General features: G+C 43.7%; 1 protein-coding gene across 2 annotated transcripts in view; it reads right to left on the bottom strand.

The window, feature by feature from the left end:
- The window catches only part of LOC128685340 (connectin), a 457,747-nt gene that overhangs the window by 428,677 nt on the left and 6,481 nt on the right, over nt 1-22,589 (bottom strand). For both annotated transcript variants that reach the window (XM_070082748.1, XM_070082749.1), the window contains exons 2-4: nt 18,783-19,091; nt 18,237-18,437; nt 17,671-17,830 (exon numbers count right to left, since the gene is read on the bottom strand). In XM_070082748.1, coding sequence (XP_069938849.1) covers nt 17,671-17,830; nt 18,237-18,437; nt 18,783-19,091 — 670 coding nt within the window. The remainder of the gene's footprint in view (nt 1-17,670; nt 17,831-18,236; nt 18,438-18,782; nt 19,092-22,589) is intronic.

The raw sequence follows: 22,589 nt of genomic DNA, 5'->3' as shown, positions 1-22,589 counted from the left end.
TCAACTTTCTACCTTTACTCTAATATATATATATATATATATATATATATATATATATATATATATATATATATATATATATATATATATATATATATATATATATATATATATTTATTTATCACACTGGCCGATTCCCACCAAGGCAGGGTGGCCCGAAAAAGAAAAACTTTCACCATCATTCACTCCATCACTGTCTTGCCAGAAGGGTGCTTTACACTACAGTTTTTAAACTGCAACATTAACACCCCTCCTTCAGAGTGCAGGCACTGTACTTCCCATCTCCAGGACTCAAGTCCGGCCTGCCGGTTTCCCTGAACCCCTTCATAAATGTTACTTTGCTCACACTCCAACAGCACGTCAAGTATTAAAAACCATTCGTCTCCATTCACTCCTATCAAACACGCTCACGCACGCCTGCTGGAAGTCCAAGCCCCTCGCACACAAAACCTCCTTTACCCCCTCCCTCCAACCTTTCCTAGGCCGACCCCTACCCCGCCTTCCTTCCACTACAGACTGATACACTCTTGAAGTCATTCTGTTTCGCTCCATTCTCTCTACATGTCCGAACCACCTCAACAACCCTTCCTCAGCCCTCTGGACAACAGTTTTGGTAATCCCGCACCTCCTCCTAACTTCCAAACTACGAATTCTCTGCATTATATTCACACCACACATTGCCCTCAGACATGACATCTCCACTGCCTCCAGCCTTCTCCTCGCTGCAACATTCATCACCCATGCTTCACACCCATATAAGAGCGTTGGTAAAACTATACTCTCATACATTCCCCTCTTTGCCTCCAAGGACAAAGTTCTTTGTCTCCACAGACTCCTAAGTGCACCACTCACCCTTTTCCCCTCATCAATTCTATGATTCACCTCATCCTTCATAGACCCATCCGCTGACACGTCCACTCCCAAATATCTGAATACATTCACCTCCTCCATACTCTCTCCCTCCAATCTGATATCCAATCTTTCATCACCTAATATTTTTGTTATCCTCATAACCTTACTCTTTCCTGTATTCACTTTTAATTTTCTTCTTTTGCACACCCTACCAAATTCATCCACCAATCTCTGCAACTTCTCTTCAGAATCTCCCAAGAGCACAGTGTCATCAGCAAAGAGCAACTGTGACAACTCCCACTTTATGTGTGATTCTTTATCTTTTAACTCCACGCCTCTTGTCAAGACCCTCGCATTTACTTCTCTTACAACCCCATCTATAAATATATTAAACAACCACGGTGACATCACACATCCTTGTCTAAGGCCTACTTTTACTGGGAAATAATTTCCCTCTTTCCTACATACTCTAACTTGAGCCTCACTATCCTCGTAAAAACTCTTCACTGCTTTCAGTAACCTACCTCCTACACCATACACCTGCAACATCTGCCACATTGCCCCCCTATCCACCCTGTCATACGCCTTTTCCAAATCCATAAATGCCACAAAGACCTCTTTAGCCTTATCTAAATACTGTTCACTTATTTTTATACCAAGCAGTTCTTAATTTAAAAAAAATATTATTTCTCCATCTATTTTCAACTGACAGAAAAATTGTTCAGTCCTAATCTATTCGTAATTAAAAAAAAGACGTGTTGTATACCACTCTTTACTCTATAAAAAATAATAGAAATGTTCTATTTTGGTTTATTTCTAGTTAAAACAAATTAAACTCATTCTATCTCAATCTTTTCTTAACACCAGCCTGTGGCAGGTCACTGGCCAGGCTTTCTTGTTGATTGCCTATTCAACCAGTCTATGGCTGTTAGCTGCCAGTTCTCCCACATAGTCATCGCAACCAGGCTGATCTGGCTCTTGACGGAGGTAACGATTCAGTGTTTGCCCTCGAAGACTTGTACACTTGTTCCAGCAATACTTCTCATACCTGCTGGTAACAAGTTGATGTTGAACCATACCCCCGGCCGGGATTGAACCCGCGGTCATAGAGTCTCAAAACTCCAGCCCGTCGCGTTAGCCACTAGACCAGCTAGCCACAATAAGATTCATCCAACTAGGTATATTTCTACACCATAGGAAAGTTAGCACAGGCACCTCTGTGACCACTCTATGACCGCGGGTTCAATCCCGGCCGGGGGTATGGTTTATTTGCAATCGTGTTATTACGATTTCTTGAGTCAAGTTGATGTTGACACAGTGTCCTCTTATCGTTCTATGGCGCAGGCAACTGTCCACTGGATTTATTTTACTTTCTTCCATATCTCTCGCTCCAGTAGTGTGTGGATTTGAGAACTGGGCCTCTCAGTATTTTTTTTTCAAAAGTCTGTTAGTAGATGTGTTTTCTTCGCTCCAGAGAGTATATTCCATGTGTTTTAGGAGGTTCCAAGTTGTTTAAATGCCTTAGTGACTCTGATGTACCTCCTGTCATGACGGTATTGCGAACACAGTACAGTGTTCCAGACGTAAGGGCACAAGTGACCTAAACACCAACACTGGTGAAATTTCTCCTGTTTTCAAAGTTTTCACTGTCCATCCCGTCCTATCTTCTAGTCTTTGTTACATTTTCTGTATTATTTTCTAAATCACAGATCATTTGACCTTATTAGTCCAAAGTTTGTTATAAACCTGCTTCTTAAGTTCCATGAGATGGTCTGCCTGCGTTCTATTTTCTGTGCTCGTTTTCAGTACAGAAAACAGAAGTACCAACAAGATGATGAATCAGACATATGTGAAATATCTGGGTATCTTTATTATTGACATACATGGACATGCTAAGCTGTGTCTTTTGAAAAATTTGGAGGATTTATGTTCGAGTTATATAATTTGTAAATAAAGTACCAGGATCTTTAATTCACATCACAGCTTACGACGACGCTTCGGACCGACTTTGTAAATAGTCCAAGTCGGACCGAAACGTCGTCGTAAGCTCCTCTCTCCTATGAGCTATAGAATTGAGACACTTATGCAACATATGTGAGCTATAGAATTAAGACACTTATGCAACATATGGGAATCTTTATTCAGGAAACGTTTCGCCACACAGTGGCTTCATCAGTTCAATACAAAGTAGAAAGCCGTAAGGAGAGGAGGAGTTTGAGGTAATCAGTCCCTCAGCCTGGAGTCGATGTGTTCAGTCCATCAATCTTGCAGAATGTACAGCATAGGGTCGTAGACGTGGCTTATATACTGTAGTGAGGTGAGGCGAAGCAGGAGGAGGTGGATCATAGTGGTACCATCCACTAGTCGAAGTAGGTCTTCGTCCAAAGGTACGAGAAGTGTTGAAGAATTCTTTGTAACAAGATCCCATGATGCTGCAGTGTCTGACAGTTGTGATGAATGGTTTCAAACCATTCATCACTCCTATAAGCTAGTTATTGTGCCTTTTTTGTTCCTTCTCATCACTGGGTTTCTAAACACTGATGCTGTTCCTTCATGATCTCGTTGTTATTTCATCACCATCATCAGTGAATAAATCAACTCTGAGTAGAGGGTCACTAGACGAAAAAAAATAAAATTTACTTGTCTTTTGCATACACGAAAGAGTATTGAGGATTTTTTTTTTCTACCAATTTCTTGAAAGGCCTTTTTCTGTCCCCTTTGTTGTTGTTTTGTAGTTCCTGGTCCATTCTGTTTTCTATTAAGCAAAAATGTTTAATCAAAGTATAAATATCAAAAAAAAAAAAAAGGAACGAGAAAAAATTGTCTTTACCTGTCAAAAAAAAAAAAAACATGAAAAAACTAAGTGAAATCTGGTTACTCATGATTAAAAAAAATTAATTATTTTTTTTATATATAAAGGTGAATTTGAAATAAATTGTGCCGCATTATTCCTATTTTTCAATTTTTTCGATATATTTCAGGATGTTTGTCATGTCATTGATTAAGTTTTTTTTTTTTACTATTTTCTGATTTATTTTGTATGTCAATTTCTTCTAAATTTATATTTATATTTCTTCGTAAAATTTGGATTACATTGAACGATTCACACAGCTGAGAACAGCACGTCACACACAGCTGAGAACAGCACGTCACACACAGCTGAGAACAGCACGTCACACACAGCTGAGAACAGCACGTCACACACAGCTGAGAACAGCACGTCACACACAGCTGAGAACAGCACGTCACACACGGCTGAGAACAGCACGTCACACACAGCTGAGAACAGCACGTCACACACGGCTGAGAACAGCACGTCACACACAGCTGAGAACAGCACGTCACACACAGCTGAGAACAGCACGTCACACACAGCTGAGAACAGCACGTCACACACAGCTGAGAACAGCACGTCACACACAGCTGAGAACAGCACGTCACACACAGCTGAGAACAGCACGTCACACACGGCTGAGAACAGCACGTCACACACAGCTGAGAACAGCACGTCACACACGGCTGAGAACAGCACGTCACACACAGCTGAGAACAGCACGTCACACACAGCTGAGAACAGCACGTCACACACAGCTGAGAACAGCACGTCACACACAGCTGAGAACAGCACGTCACACACGGCTGAGAACAGCACGTCACACACAGCTGAGAACAGCATGTCTCTCGCGGCTGAGAACAGCACGTCACACACGGCTGAGAACACACGTCACACACAGCTGAGAACAGCACGTCACACACAGCTGAGAACACACGTCACACACAGCTGAGAACAGCATGTCTCTCGCGGCTGAGAACAGCACGTCACACACAGCTGAGAACAGCATGTCTCTCGCGGCTGAGAACAGCACGTCACACACGGCTGAGAACAGCACGTCACACACAGCTGAGAACAGCACGTCACACACAGCTGAGAACAGCACGTCACACACGGCTGAGAACAGCACGTCACACACGGCTGAGAACAGCACGTCACACACAGCTGAGAACACACGTCACACACAGCTGAGAACAGCATGTCTCTCGCGGCTGAGAACAGCACGTCACACACGGCTGAGAACAGCACGTCACACACAGCTGAGAACAGCATGTCTCTCGCGGCTGAGAACAGCACGTCACACACAGCTGAGAACAGCATGTCTCTCGCGGCTGAGAACAGCACGTCACACACGGCTGAGAACAGCACGTCACACACAGCTGAGAACAGCACGTCACACACAGCTGAGAACAGCACGTCACACACGGCTGAGAACAGCACGTCACACACGGCTGAGAACAGCACGTCACACACAGCTGAGAACACACGTCACACACAGCTGAGAACAGCATGTCTCTCGCGGCTGAGAACAGCACGTCACACACGGCTGAGAACAGCACGTCACACACAGCTGAGAACAGCACGTCACACACAGCTGAGAACAGCACGTCACACACAGCTGAGAACTGCATGTCTCTCACGGCTGAGAACAGCATGTCACACACAGCTGAGAACAGCACGTCACACACAGCTGAGAACAGCACGTCACACACAGCTGAGAACAGCACGTCACACACAGCTGAGAACTGCATGTCTCTCACGGCTGAGAACAGCATGTCACACACAGCTGAGAACAGCACGTCACACACAGCTGAGAACAGCACGTCACACACGGCTGAGAACAGCACGTCACACACGGCTGAGAACAGCACGTCACACACGGCTGAGAACAGCACGTCACACACAGCTGAGAACTGCATGTCTCTCACGGCTGAGAACAGCATTTCTCTCACAGCTGAGAACAGCACGTCACACACAGCTGAGAACACACGTCACACACGGCTGAGAACAGCACGTCACACACAGCTGAGAACACACGTCACACACGACTGAGAACAGCACGTCACACACAGCTGAGAACACACGTCACACACAGCTGAGAACAGCATGTCTCTCGCGGCTGAGAACAGCACGTCACACACAGCTGAGAACAGCACGTCACACACAGCTGAGAACAGCATGTCTCTCACGGCTGAGAACAGCAAGTCTCTCACAGCTAAGAACAGCATTTCTCTCACAGCTGAGAACAGCAAGTCTCTCACAGCTGAGAACAGCAAGTCTCTCACGGCTGAGAACAGCAAGTCTCTCACAGCTGAGAACAGCAAGTCTCTCACGGCTGAGAACAGCAAGTCTTTCACAGCTGAGAACAGCAAGTCTTTTACAGCTGAGAACAGCAAGTCTCTCACGGCTGAGAACAGCAAGTCTTTCACAGCTGAGAACAGCAAGTCTTTTACAGCTGAGAACAGCAAGTCTTTCACAGCTCAGAACAGCAAGTCTTTCACAGCTGAGAACAGCAAGTCTTTCACGGCTGAGAACAGCAAGTCTCTCACGGCTGAGAACAGAAAGTCTCTCACAGCTGAGAACAGCAAGTCTTTCACGGCTGAGAACAGCAAGTCTCTCACGGCTGAGAACAGAAAGTCTCTCACAGCTGAGAACAGCAAGTCTTTTACAGCTGAGAACAGCAAGTCTTTCACAGCTCAGAACAGCAAGTCTTTCACAGCTCAGAACAGCAAGTCTTTCACGGCTGAGAACAGCAAGTCTATCACGGCTGAGAACAGAAAGTCTCTCACAGCTGAGAACAGCAAGTCTTTCACAGCTGAGAACAGCAAGTCTTTCACAGGTGAGAACAGCAAGTCTTTCACAACTGAGAACAGCAAGTCTCTCACGGCTGAGAACAGCAAGTCTCTTACAGCAGAGAACAGCAAGTCTCTCACGGCTGAGAACAGCAAGTCTTTTACAGCTGAGAACAGCAAGTCTTTCACAGCTGAGAACAGCAAGTCTTTCACAGGTGAGAACAGCAAGTCTTTCACAGCTGAGAACAGCAAGTCTCTCACGGCTGAGAACAGCAAGTCTCTCACAGCAGAGAACAGCAAGACTCTCACGGCTGAGAACAGCAAGTCTTTTACAGCTGAGAACAGCAAGTCTCTCACGGCTAAGAACAGAAAGTCTCTCACAGCTGAGAACAGCAAGTCTTTCACAGCTGAGAACAGCAAGTCTTTTACAGCTGAGAACAGCAAGTCTTTCACAGCTGAGAACAGCAAGTCTTTCACAGCTGAGAACAGCAAGTCTTTCACAGCTGAGAACAGCAAGTCTTTCACAGCTCAGAACAGCAAGTCTTTCACAGCTCAGAACAGCAAGTCTTTCACAGCTGAGAACAGGAAGTCTTTCACAGCTGAGAACAGCAAGTCTCTCACGGCTGAGAACAGAAAGTCTCTCACAGCTGAGAACAGCAAGTCTTTCACAGCTGAGAACAGCAAGTCTTTCACAGCTGAGAACAGCAAGTCTTTCACAGCTGAGAACAGCAAGTCTTTCACAGCTCAGAACAGCAAGTCTTTCACAGCTCAGAACAGCAAGTCTTTCACAGCTGAGAACAGCAAGTCTTTCACAGCTGAGAACAGCAAGTCTCTCACAACAGAGAACAGAAAGTCTCTCACAGCTGAGAACAGCAAGTCTCTCACGGTTGAGAACAGCACGTCACACACAGCTGAGAACAGCAAGTCTCTCACAGCTGAGAACAGCAAGTCTCTCACGGCTAAGAACAGAAAGTCTCTCACGGCTGAGAACAGCAAGTCTTTCACAGCTGAGAACAGCAAGTCTTTCACAGCTGAGAACAGCAAGTCTCTCACGGCTGAGAACAGCAAGTCTCTCACAGCTGAGAACAGCAAGTCTTTCACAGCTGAGAACAGCAAGTCTCTCACGGCTGAGAACAGCAAGTCTCTCACAGCTGAGAACAGCAAGTCTTTCACAGCTGAGAACAGCAAGTCTCTCACGGCTGAGAACAGCAAGTCTCTCACAGCTGAGAACAGCAAGTCTCTCACGGCTGAGAACAGCAAGTCTTTCACAGATGAGAACAGCAAGTCTCTCACGGCTGAGAACAGAAAGTCTCTCACAGCTGAGAACAGCAAGTCTTTCACAGCTGAGAACAGCAAGTCTTTCACAGCTGAGAACAGCAAGTCTTTCACAGCTGAGAACAGCAAGTCTTTCACAGCTCAGAACAGCAAGTCTTTCACAGCTCAGAACAGCAAGTCTTTCACAGCTGAGAACAGGAAGTCTTTCACAGCTGAGAACAGCAAGTCTCTCACGGCTGAGAACAGAAAGTCTCTCACAGCTGAGAACAGCAAGTCTTTCACAGCTGAGAACAGCAAGTCTTTCACAGCTGAGAACAGCAAGTCTTTCACAGCTGAGAACAGCAAGTCTTTCACAGCTCAGAACAGCAAGTCTTTCACAGCTCAGAACAGCAAGTCTTTCACAGCTGAGAACAGCAAGTCTTTCACAGCTGAGAACAGCAAGTCTCTCACAACAGAGAACAGAAAGTCTCTCACAGCTGAGAACAGCAAGTCTCTCACGGTTGAGAACAGCACGTCACACACAGCTGAGAACAGCAAGTCTCTCACAGCTGAGAACAGCAAGTCTCTCACGGCTAAGAACAGAAAGTCTCTCACGGCTGAGAACAGCAAGTCTTTCACAGCTGAGAACAGCAAGTCTTTCACAGCTGAGAACAGCAAGTCTCTCACGGCTGAGAACAGCAAGTCTCTCACAGCTGAGAACAGCAAGTCTTTCACAGCTGAGAACAGCAAGTCTCTCACGGCTGAGAACAGCAAGTCTCTCACAGCTGAGAACAGCAAGTCTTTCACAGCTGAGAACAGCAAGTCTCTCACGGCTGAGAACAGCAAGTCTCTCACAGCTGAGAACAGCAAGTCTCTCACGGCTGAGAACAGCAAGTCTTTCACAGATGAGAACAGCAAGTCTCTCACGGCTGAGAACAGAAAGTCTCTCACAGCTGAGAACAGCAAGTCTTTCACAGCTGAGAACAGCAAGTCTTTCACAGCTGAGAACAGCAAGTCTTTCACAGCTGAGAACAGCAAGTCTTTCACAGCTCAGAACAGCAAGTCTTTCACAGCTCAGAACAGCAAGTCTTTCACAGCTGAGAACAGCAAGTCTTTCACAGCTGAGAACAGCAAGTCTCTCACAACAGAGAACAGAAAGTCTCTCACAGCTGAGAACAGCAAGTCTCTCACGGTTGAGAACAGCACGTCACACACAGCTGAGAACAGCAAGTCTCTCACAGCTGAGAACAGCAAGTCTCTCACGGCTAAGAACAGAAAGTCTCTCACAGCTGAGAACAGCAAGTCTTTCACAGCTGAGAACAGCAAGTCTTTCACAGCTGAGAACAGCAAGTCTCTCACGGCTGAGAACAGCAAGTCTCTCACAGCTGAGAACAGCAAGTCTTTCACAGCTGAGAACAGCAAGTCTCTCACGGCTGAGAACAGCAAGTCTCTCACAGCTGAGAACAGCAAGTCTTTCACAGCTGAGAACAGCAAGTCTCTCACGGCTGAGAACAGCAAGTCTCTCACAGCTGAGAACAGCAAGTCTCTCACGGCTGAGAACAGCAAGTCTTTCACAGATGAGAACAGCAAGTCTCTCACGGCTGAGAACAGCAAGTCTTTCACAGATGAGAACAGCAAGTCTTTCACAGCTGAGAACAGCAAGTCTTTCACAGCTGAAAACAGCAAGTCTCTCACAGCTGAGAACAGCAAGTCTTTCACAGCTGAGAACAGCAAGTCTCTCACGGCTGAGAACAGCAAGTCTTTCACAGCTGAGAACAGCAAGTCTTTCACAGCTGAGAACAGCAAGTCTTTCACAGCTGAGAACAGCAAGTCTTTCATAGCTGAGAACAGCAAGTCTTTCACAGCTGAGAACAGCAAGTCTTTCACAGCTGAGAACAGCAAGTCTTTCACAGCTGAGAACAACAAGTCTTTCACAGCTGAGAACAGCAAGTCTTTCACAACTGAGAACAGCGAGTCTTTCACAGCTGAGAACAGCAAGTCTTTCACAGCTGAGAACAGCAAGTCTTTCACAGCTAAGAACAGCATGTCTTTCACAGCTGAGAACAGCAAGTCTTTCACAGCTGAGAACAGCATGTCTTTCACAGCTGAGAACAGCAAGTCTTTCACAGCTGAGAACAGCGAGTCTTTCACAGCTGAGAACAGCAAGTCTTTCACAGCTGAGAACAGCAAGTCTTTCACAGCTAAGAACAGCATGTCTTTCACAGCTGAGAACAGCAAGTCTTTCACAGCTGAGAACAGCGAGTCTTTCACAGCTGAGAACAGCAAGTCTTTCACAGCTGAGAACAGCAAGTCTTTCACAGCTAAGAACAGCATGTCTTTCACAGCTGAGAACAGCAAGTCTTTCACAGCTGAGAACAGCAAGTCTTTCACAGCTAAGAACAGCATGTCTTTCACAGCTGAGAACAGCAAGTCTTTCACAGCTGAGAACAGCAAGTCTTTCACAGCTAAGAACAGCATGTCTTTCACAACTGAGAACAGCAAGTCTTTCACAGCTGAGAACAGCAAGTCTTTCACAGCTAAGAACAGCATGTCTTTCACAGCTGAGAACAGCAAGTCTTTCACAGCTGAGAACAGCAAGTCTTTCACAGCTAAGAACAGCAAGTCTTTCACAGCTGAGAACAGCAAGTCTTTCACAGCTGAGAACAGCAAGTCTTTCACAGCTGAGAACAGCAAGTCTTTCACAGCTAAGAACAGCAAGTCTTTCACAGCTAAGAACAGCAAGTCTTTCACAGCTGAGAACAGCAAGTCTTTCACAGCTGAGAACAGCAAGTCTTTCACAGCTGAGAACAGCAAGTCTTTCACAGCTGAGAACAGCAAGTCTTTCACAGCTAAGAACAGCAAGTCTTTCACAGCTAAGAACAGCATGTCTTTCACAGCTAAGAACAGCAAGTCTTTCACAGCTAAGAACAGCAAGTCTTTCACAGCTAAGAACAGCATGTCTTTCACAGCTGAGAACAGCAAGTCTTTCACAGCTAAGAACAGCATGTCTTTCACAGCTAAGAACAGCAAGTCTTTCACAGCTAAGAACAGCAAGTCTTTCACAGCTAAGAACAGCAAGTCTTTCACAGCTAAGAACAGCATGTCTTTCACAGCTGAGAACAGCAAGTCTTTCACAGCTGAGAACAGCAAGTCTTTCACAGCTAAGAACAGCATGTCTTTCACAACTGAGAACAGCAAGTCTTTCACAGCTGAGAACAGCAAGTCTTTCACAGCTAAGAACAGCATGTCTTTCACAGCTGAGAACAGCAAGTCTTTCACAGCTGAGAACAGCAAGTCTTTCACAGCTAAGAACAGCAAGTCTTTCACAGCTGAGAACAGCAAGTCTTTCACAGCTGAGAACAGCAAGTCTTTCACAGCTGAGAACAGCAAGTCTTTCACAGCTAAGAACAGCAAGTCTTTCACAGCTAAGAACAGCAAGTCTTTCACAGCTAAGAACAGCAAGTCTTTCACAGCTGAGAACAGCAAGTCTTTCACAGCTAAGAACAGCAAGTCTTTCACAGCTAAGAACAGCAAGTCTTTCACAGCTGAGAACAGCAAGTCTTTCACAGCTAAGAACAGCAAGTCTTTCACAGCTAAGAACAGCATGTCTTTCACAGCTAAGAACAGCAAGTCTTTCACAGCTGAGAACAGCAAGTCTTTCACAACTGAGAACAGCATGTCTTTCACAACTGAGAACAGCAAGTCTTTCACAGCTGAGAACAGCAAGTCTTTCACAGCTGAGAACAGCAAGTCTTTCACAGCTGAGAACAGCAAGTCTTTCACAGCTGAGAACAGCATGTCTTTCACAGCTGAGAACAGCAAGTCTTTCACAGCTAAGAACAGCAAGTCTTTCACAGCTAAGAACAGCATGTCTTTCACAGCTAAGAACAGCAAGTCTTTCACAGCTAAGAACAGCAAGTCTTTCACAGCTGAGAACAGCAAGTCTTTCACAGCTAAGAACAGCAAGTCTTTCACAGCTGAGAACAGCAAGTCTTTCACAGCTGAGAACAGCAAGTCTTTCACAACTGAGAACAGCATGTCTTTCACAACTGAGAACAGCAAGTCTTTCACAGCTGAGAACAGCAAGTCTTTCACAGCTGAGAACAGCAAGTCTTTCACAGCTGAGAACAGCAAGTCTTTCACAGCTGAGAACAGCATGTCTTTCACAGCTGAGAACAGCAAGTCTTTCACAGCTGAGAACAGCAAATCTTTCACAGCTGAGAACAGCAAGTCTTTCACAGCTGAGAACAGCAAGTCTTTCACAGCTGAGAACCACCCACCAGTTTGTCGAATCCTGCCCCAATCTACCCACCTGTACATCCACCCACCTGTCCAACAGCCCAAACATCTGTCCGCCCACCATCCTACCATTCACTCACCCACCTGTCCAGCCACAGACATCACCGTCCCTGGAGAGTCGTTCTATTTGACACGTTATTTATAACGCTACGAGGGGATGGCTCCACCATCCCAAATGTTGCAAACACTAAGGTAAATAAATGTTACTTTGAACATTTATAATGTATTGAAATGTTTAAAGCTCCACAACATGTCTCTCCCTCTCTTATTTCTCTTTCTCCTTCACCTCTCCTTATCTCTTTCTCTCTCTCCTTCACCTCGCTCTCTCTCCCTCTCTCCTCCCCACCTCTTCCCTTTTTCAACTTGCATCAGTGCCTTAAAAATCCACACACACACACACACACAAACACACACACTATGTTAGTTTTTTTGTTCGCCGTCGCCAAAGTTATGCTACTGATATATTCCTGTGTTACCTGGGCCGTGTTGACGCTTGCCTATGTTACCATGACTGTGTTGACACACGCTTCACACCTGGTAAAGTGCGTAAAATACTGATGTCAACATGTGTAGTAGGAGGCCAGAGTCATAAACAAACTTTACAATGCCAAGCTGTGCCTCTAAAAGACACTAAGAGTGCCTAGTGTCTACTGGGGGACTACACTTATCTGGGGTCTGGATGTGTGGTATAAGTACTTTATACTGTGTATGTATGTATGTGTGTTTATATATATATATATATATATATATATATATATATATATATATATATATATATATATATATATATATATATATATATATATATATATATATATATATATATATATATATATATATATATATATATATATATGATCTCTCACCAAGGCAGGGTGACCTAAAAAGAAAAACACTACATTACTGTGCCTTGTGGAACAGAGATTTCATTGTGGCAGCCTCAGACTTAACTGTTTACCATTACTCTGTGATATATATATATATATATATATATATATATATATATATATATATATATATATAATTATATATATATATGTCGTGCCGAATATGTAAAACTGGTCAATTAGCAAGAACTCATTTAAAATTAAGTCCTTTCTAAAAAATTTCTCTTTTAGTTTAAAGATATATTTTTTCATTAATGCTAATGTAAAAATTTATAACTTTGCACCAAAAAATATTAGAAAACTAACCTAACCTTATTATAACAAGCACAATTTATTTTAGCCTAATCCGACTAAATATATTTTAGATACGTTTACAATAATTTAATACTAAACAAACACAGTGAAATATATTTTTTTCGTTAGGTTCAGAATGATTTTGGCGAAATTATTGCATACACAAATTTTCGCTTGTCCTATATGGCAAGATGAACGTTGCTATTTAAGCCAAGATCGCAAGTTCTTCCTATTCGGCTCGACAAATATATATATATATATATATATATATATATATATATATATATATATATATATATATATATATATATATATATATATATATATAGCATATATATATATATATATATATATATATATATATATATATATATATATATATATATATATATATATATATATATATATATATATATATATATATATATATATATATATATATATGCAAAACAACCACTCTGAAAGAATAGAGAAATTCCAAGCGCTTTCGTGACTACTCACATTATCAAGGAACTATGAAAGTAAAGCATCCAAGGAAGGTATATAAGGGGTCTGGCCAGCACCTCACTATCAGATCCCACAACGGTTAAACACCTGACGCGCGCCGGCCCAACTGGACAGGTCCTTTGCACAACCCACCAACAAACTATTCTACCCAAGAAATTTTTTTTTAAATTATTATTTGGGTAGAATAGTTTGTTGGTGGGTTGTGCAAAGGACCTGTCCAGTTGGGTCGACCGTTGTGGGATCTGATAGTGAGGTGTTGGCCAGACCCTTATATAGCTTCCTTGGATGCTTTACTTTCATAGTTCCTTGATAATGTGAGTAGTCACGAAAGCGCTTGGAATTTCTCTATTCTTTCAGAGTGGTTGTTTTGCATATTCTGAAATCACCTGTTTACTGTGATCTTATTGCATATATATATATATATGTATATATGTATATATATATATATATATGTATATATATGTATATATATATATATGTATATATATGTATATATATATATATATATATATGGTTACAGGAAAGTGGGTGCAGGAGGGAAGAGGAGCGATTGGTGGAATGATGATGTAAAGAGAGTAGTAAGGGAGAAAAAGTTAGCATATGAGAAGTTTTTACAAAGTAGAAGTGATGCAAGGAGGGAAGAGTATATGGAGAAAAAGAGAGAAGTTAAGAGAGTGGTGAAGCAATGTAAAAAGAGAGCAAATGAGAGAGTGGGTGAGATGTTATCAACAAATTTTGTTGAAAATAAGAAAAAGTTTTGGAGTGAGATTAACAAGTTAAGAAAGCCTAGAGAACAAATGGATTTGTCAGTTAAAAATAGGAGAGGAGAGTTATTAAATGGAGAGTTAGAGGTATTGGGAAGATGGAAGGAATATTTTGAGGAATTGTTAAATGTTGATGAAGATAGGGAAGCTGTGATTTCGTGTATAGGGCAAGGAGGAATAACATCTTGTAGGAGTGAGGAAGAGCCAGTTGTGAGTGTGGGGGAAGTTCGTGAGGCAGTAGGTAAAATGAAAGGGGGTAAGGCAGCCGGGATTGATGGGATAAAGATAGAAATGTTAAAAGCAGGTGGGGATATAGTTTTGGAGTGGTTGGTGCAATTATTTAATAAATGTATGGAAGAGGGTAAGGTACCTAGGGATTGGCAGAGAGCATGCATAGTTCCTTTGTATAAAGGCAAAGGGGATAAAAGAGAGTGCAAAAATTATAGGGGGATAAGTCTGTTGAGTGTACCTGGTAAAGTGTATGGTAGAGTTATAATTGAAAGAATTAAGAGTAAGACGGAGAATAGGATAGCAGATGAACAAGGAGGCTTTAGGAAAGGTAGGGGGTGTGTGGACCAGGTGTTTACAGTGAAACATATAAGTGAACAGTATTTAGATAAGGCTAAAGAGGTCTTTGTGGCATTTATGGATTTGGAAAAGGCGTATGACAGGGTGGATAGGGGGGCAATGTGGCAGATGTTGCAAGTGTATGGTGTAGGAGGTAGGTTACTGAAAGCAGTGAAGAGTTTTTACGAGGATAGTGAGGCTCAAGTTAGAGTATGTAGGAAAGAGGGAAATTTTTTCCCAGTAAAAGTAGGCCTTAGACAAGGATGTGTGATGTCACCGTGGTTGTTTAATATATTTATAGATGGGGTTGTAAGAGAAGTAAATGCGAGGGTCTTGGCAAGAGGCGTGGAGTTAAAAGATAAAGAATCACACACAAAGTGGGAGTTGTCACAGCTGCTCTTTGCTGATGACACTGTGCTCTTGGGAGATTCTGAAGAGAAGTTGCAGAGATTGGTGGATGAATTTGGTAGGGTGTGCAAAAGAAGAAAATTAAAGGTGAATACAGGAAAGAGTAAGGTTATGAGGATAACAAAAAGATTAGGTGATGAAAGATTGAATATCAGATTGGAGGGAGAGAGTATGGAGGAGGTGAACGTATTCAGATATTTGGGAGTGGACGTGTCAGCGGATGGGTCTATGAAAGATGAGGTGAATCATAGAATTGATGAGGGAAAAAGAGTGAGTGGTGCACTTAGGAGTCTGTGGAGACAAAGAACTTTGTCCTTGGAGGCAAAGAGGGGAATGTATGAGAGTATAGTTTTACCAACGCTCTTATATGGGTGTGAAGCGTGGGTGATGAATGTTGCAGCGAGGAGAAGGCTGGAGGCAGTGGAGATGTCATGTCTGAGGGCAATGTGTGGTGTGAATATAATGCAGAGAATTCGTAGTTTGGAAGTTAGGAGGAGGTGCGGGATTACCAAAACTGTTGTCCAGAGGGCTGAGGAAGGGTTGTTGAGGTGGTTCGGACATGTAGAGAGAATGGAGCGAAACAGAATGACTTCAAGAGTGTATCAGTCTGTAGTGGAAGGAAGGCGGGGTAGGGGTCGGCCTAGGAAGGGTTGGAGGGAGGGGGTAAAGGAGGTTTTGTGTGCGAGGGGCTTGGACTTCCAGCAGGCATGCGTGAGCGTGTTTGATAGGAGTGAATGGAGACAAATGGTTTTTAATACTTGACGTGCTGTTGGAGTGTGAGCAAAGTAACATTTATGAAGGGATTCAGGGAAACCGGCAGGCCGGACTTGAGTCCTGGAGATGGGAAGTACAGTGCCTGCACTCTGAAGGAGGGGTGTTAATGTTGCAGTTTAAAAACTGTAGTGTAAAGCACCCTTCTGGCAAGACAGTGATGGAGTGAATGATGGTGAAAGTTTTTCTTTTTCGGGCCACCCTGCCTTGGTGGGAATCGGCCGGTGTGATAATAAAAAAAAAAAAAAAAAAATAATATATATATAATATATATATATATATATATAATATATATATATATATATTTGGAGTGAATGGAGACGAATGATATTTGGGACCTGACGATCTGTTGGAGTGTGAGCAGGGTAATATTTAGTGAAGGGATTCAGGGAAACCGGTTATTTTCATATAGTCGGACTTGAGTCCTGGAAATGGGAGGTACAATGCCTGCACTTTAAAGGAGTGGTTTGGGATATTGGCAGTTTGGAGGGATATGTTGTGTATCTTTATACGTATATGCTTCTAAACTGTTGTATTCTGAGCACCTCTGCAAAAGCAGTGATAATGTGTGAGTGTGGTGAAAGTGTTGAATGATGATGAAAGTATTTTCTTTTTGGGGATTTTCTTTCTTTTTTGGGTCACCCTGCCTCGGTGGGAGACGGCCGACTTGTTGAAAAAAAAAAAAAAAAAAAAATATATATATATATATATATATATATATATATATATATATATATATATATATATATATATATATATATATATATATATATATATATATATATATATATATATATATATATATATATATATATATATATATATATATATATATATATATATATATATATATATATATATATATATATATATATATATATATTGAAACAATTATACGTAATGCAGAAACGGTTTGATAATTAAGATACATGTGTATCACTTACGTATCTTTATTCCGAAATGTTTCGTCTACACAGGAGGATTCTTCAGTCGAGTACAGAGAAGGAAACAGAAACAGTAGACATGTAGAGACGATGTCATCAGTCCATCACCCTTGAGGAAGTAGTTTCTTCAAGGTTGATGGACTGATTACATCCTCAAAAGTACATCTTGAAGGGTAATGGATTCATTACATGGTCTCTACATCTCTACAGCATCTGCTGTTGCGCATCTACTTCGTCACCTTGTCGGTATTGTATACCATTATCATATTCACAATCGGTTTGATCTTTTTCATACTTCAATCTTGTGGTAGCCATGGTAGGCCTCCATAGGCTTATCGCTATTATGTCACCGTACCAGACTATGGATAGATAATGAGTGAGACAATTTACTCGCCTTGGATAAAATTGTATTGGGGTTCATGTTTATGAGGTGGGGAAGAACAGCCTGGTGTCGTTGTTGAGGCTGTTCATAAGGTTTGGAAGTGTTTGTGTACTTACCTTCGATGAAGAACAGCATGGTGTCGTTGTTAAGGTTGTCCATGAGGGGCTGGACGCTCTCAAGAGTGAGGGTCTCCAACACATTCGCGCGAATATCCAGGTGGTGGATTTTTGAAGCCATTTTGAAAACCTCTGGACCCAGCGACAGCAGCTTGTTGTCCTGTCACACAAATGGAAAACAAATTACTTCGTGTCGTACAAAAACTATGCGATCACTTGTAATACAAAATTAACTGGAGAGTCTCGGATTTTTCATATAATTTTTGAGTTTTGCTAGAAGCTATTGGCAAGCCATTTTTGTACCCTGATAATTATACTATGCACAACTGGTTTGTTACTTATGAAATGTATTTACATTTGGTCCTGAAGCTTAAGTATTAGCTAAGTCTACAAAGCAATTTCATATAAGGAATATATATATATATGTATATATATATATATATATATATATATATATATATATATATATATATATATATTTGTGTGTGTGTGTGTGTGTGTGTGTGTGTGTGTGTGTGTGTGTGTGTGTGTGTGTGTGTGTGTGTGTGTGTGTGTGTGTGTGTCACCTGGAGGTTGAGCTGCTGCAGCTGGTCAAGTCCAAGGAAGCCCTTAGGAGCAATGTACTTTAGAGAGTTCTCCTGCAGGTCCAGAACCCGTAACGCTTGCAGGTCTCGGAAGGTCTTGTCACCGATAACTTCAATGCGATTCTTGTGAAGGTCGAGGCGTTCCAGTGACCGTAGGCCCTTAAAAGTATCAGGAGTGATCACCTGTAACAAAGAAAAAGTTTGAAAGGTGAAATGAAAATACGGCCTCTAAGACTAGAAAATTATCCAGCTATAACAATACGGAGGGAACTGGTACGGTAATACCAACAAGTTACAGGCTAGACACGTTTTAAGGACACTTAACAAGTAAAAGCTTTGCCACTAGTGACTTATTAGAGAACTGAAGGGGACACTCGGGGTAAAAAATTTCCTTATTCATATCTTGGATCGGTGTGTAAGTGCTTTTTACTTACAACATTAGGGTGTTAAGAGTACCGTGAGAGTCAAAGTCAACTCACCGTCGTAAAAATCTCTCTGGATGGAAGCAAATTTACTCCTTTTCCTCACCTGAATCTGGTTGGAAAAGAGCTCAAGCTCGATGAGGCTGTGTAAGCCCTGGAAGGCTCGCTCGTGGACGGTGGTGATGTTGTTGCGGTCGATGTAGAGCTTAGTGAGCTTCGGCAGGTCCACGAAAACGTGGCGGTTGACCTCGGTGATGTGATTCTCCCCCAGGGAGAGCGTGTCCAGGGAAGACAGGTGCGTGAAGGCGTTGCGGGCTAGCGTGAAGATGGAGTTCCTGGACAGAGACACCTTGGACAGGGAAGAGGAGTTCCCGAAGCTGAAGGCGTGGACAGTGCTGATGGTGGCGTACTGTACCTGTGGAGGCACCCCCAGGGAGGGAGGTCAGAGTGAGTAATGTTACCTGCCACTCATTCTAACACCTGATCCGTTACCTTTCACTGACTAGCGTATCAACACTCATAACGTTTAATAAGTTACGTTACACCTCAACATCTGAGAAGCTGAAGAATTAGACACATGAAACATGTGTGTATCTTTATTTGTACACGTTTCGAATTCCAGTGGCTTTACCAACTGATCACTTCATCTTTTGTATATAGTTCTACATTCTTCGGATTATGTCCTTGTATAGATAAAGCCACTGGTTGGCGAAACGTCTATAAATAAAAATGCTTAGATATGGCACACGTCTAATTATATACCATTCGTATACATGTAACATGTTACCCGTTACTCACCAGCATATCAACACCTGACCTGTCACTCAGTGGAACGCCTGATAAACTGTTACTGCGTCCCAACACTTATATTACCTCTCATTCTCATACCAACACCTGTACGTTACCTGCCAGTCACTAGCGTACCAACACCTGCAGGCTACCTACCAGTCACTAGCGTACCAACACCTGCAGGTTACCTACCAGTCACTAGCGTACCAACACTTGCAGGTTACCTGCCAATCACTAGCGTACCAACACCTGCAGGTTACCTACCAGTCACTAGCGTACCAACACTTGCAGGTTACCTGCCAATCACTAGCGTACCAACACCTGCAGGTTACCTGCCAGTCACTAGCGTACCAACACTTGCAGGTTACCTGCCAATCACTAGCGTACCAACACCTGCAGGTTACCTGCCAATCACTAGCGTACCAACATCTGCAGGTTACCTGCCAATCACTAGCGTACCAACACCTGCAGGTTACCTACCAGTCACTAGCGTACCAACACCTGCAGGTTACCTACCAGTCACTAGCGTACCAACACTTGCAGGTTACCTGCCAATCACTAGCGTACCAACACCTGCAGGTTACCTACCAGTCACTAGCGTACCAACACCTGTAGGTTACCTACCAGTCACTAGCGTACCAACACCTGCAGGATACCTACCAGTCACTAGCGTACCAACACCTGCAGGTTACCTACCAGTCACTAGCGTACCAACACCTGCAGGTTACCTACCAGTCACTAGCGTACCAACACCTGCAGGTTACCTGCCAATCACTAGCGTACCAACACCTGCAGGTTACCTGCCAATCACTAGCGTACCAACACCTGCAGGTTACCTACCAGTCACTAGCGTACCAACACCTGCAGGTTACCTACCAGTCACTAGCGTACCAACACCTGCAGGTTACCTACCAGTCACTAGCGTACCAACACCTGTAGGTTACCTACCAGTCACTAGCGTACCAACACCTGCAGGTTACCTACCAGTCACTAGCGTACCAACACTTGCAGGTTACCTGCCAATCACTAGCGTACCAACACCTGCAGGTTACCTGCCAATCACTAGCGTACCAACACCTGCAGGTTACCTACCAGTCACTAGCGTACCAAAACCTGCAGATTATCTACCAGTCACTAGCGTACCAACACCTGCAGGTTACCTGCCAGTCACTAGCGTACCAACATCTGCAGGTTACCTGCCAATCACTAGCGTACCAACACCTGCAGGTTACCTGCCAGTCACTAGCGTACCAACATCTGCAGGTTACCTGCCAATCACTAGCGTACCAACACCTGCAGGTTACCTGCCAGTCACTAGCGTACCAACACCTGCAGGTTACATACCAATCACTAGCGTACCAACACCTGCAGGTTACCTGCCAATCACTAGCGTACCAACACCTGCAGGTTACCTACCAGTCACTAGCGTACCAACACCTGCAGGTTACCTACCAATCACTAGCGTACCAACACCTGCAGGTTACCTACCAGTCACTAGCGTACCAACACCTGCAGGTTACCTACCAGTCACTAGCGTACCAACACCTGTAGGTTACCTACCAATCACTAGCGTACCAACACCTGCAGGTTACCTGCCAGTCACTAGCGTACCAACACCTGCAGGTTACCTGCCAATCACTAGCGTACCAACACCTGCAGGTTACCTACCAATCACTAGCGTACAAACACCTGCAGGTTACCTACCAGTCACTAGCGTACCAACACCTGCAGGTTACCTACCAGTCACTAGCGTACCAACACCTGTAGGTTACCTACCAATCACTAGCGTACCAACACCTGCAGGTTACCTGCAAATCACTAGCGTACCAACACCTGCAGGTTACCTACCAGTCACTAGCGTACCAACATCTGCAGGTTACCTGCCAATCACTAGCGTACCAACACCTGCAGGTTACCTGCCAATGACTAGCGTACCAACACCTGCAGGTTACCTACCAGTCACTAGCGTACCAAAACCTGCAGATTATCTACCAGTCACTAGCGTACCAACACCTGCAGGTTACCTGCCAGTCACTAGCGTACCAACATCTGCAGGTTACCTGCCAATCACTAGCGTACCAACACCTGCAGGTTACCTGTCAGTCACTAGCGTACCAACACCTGCAGATTACCTGCCAATCACTAGCGTACCAACACCTGTAGGTTACCTACCAGTCACTAGCGTACCAACACCTGCAGGTTACCTACCAGTCACTAGAGTACCAACACCTGTAGGTTACCTGCCAGTCACTAGCGTACCAACACCTGTAGGTTACCTACCAATCACTAGCGTACCAACACCTGCAGGTTACCTGCCAGTCACTAGCGTACCAACACCTGCAGGTTACCTGCCAATCACTAGCGTACCAATACCTGCAGGTTACCTACCAGTTACTAGCGTACCAACACCTGCAGGTTACCTACCAGTCACTAGCGTACCAACACCTGCAGGTTACCTACCAATCACTAGCGTACCAACACCTGCAGGTTACCTGCCAATCACTAGCGTACCAACACCTGCAGGTTACCTACCAGTCACTAGCGTACCAACACCTGTAGGTTACCTACCAGTCACTAGCGTACCAACACCTGTAGGTTACCTACCAGTCACTAGCGTACCAACACCTGTAGGTTACCTACCAGTCACTAGCGTACCAACACCTGTAGGTTACCTACCAGTCACTAGCGTACCAACACCTGCAGGTTACCTACCAATCACTAGCGTGCCAACACCTGCAGGTTACCTGCTAGTCACTAGCGCACCAACACCTGCAGGTTACCTGCCAGTCACTAGCGTACCAACACCTGCAGGTTACCTACCAGTCACTAGCGTACCAACACCTGCAGGTTATCTGCCAGTCACTAGCGTACCAACACCTGCAGGTTACCTGCTAGTCACTAGCGCACCAACACCTGCAGGTTACCTGCCAGTCACTAGCGTACCAACACCTGCAGGTTACCTGTCAGTCACTAGCGTACCAACACCTGCAGATTACCTGCCAATCACTAGCGTACCAACACCTGTAGGTTACCTACCAGTCACTAGCGTACCAACACCTGCAGGTTACCTGCCAATCACTAGCGTACCAACATCTGCAGGTTACCTGCCAATCACTAGCGTACC

The sequence above is a fragment of the Cherax quadricarinatus genome, chromosome 8 (genome assembly GCF_038502225.1).
Source record: "Cherax quadricarinatus isolate ZL_2023a chromosome 8, ASM3850222v1, whole genome shotgun sequence".
In the NCBI taxonomy this organism is placed as follows: domain Eukaryota; kingdom Metazoa; phylum Arthropoda; class Malacostraca; order Decapoda; family Parastacidae; genus Cherax; species Cherax quadricarinatus.
This window is presented reverse-complemented; position numbering and strand designations above follow the sequence as displayed.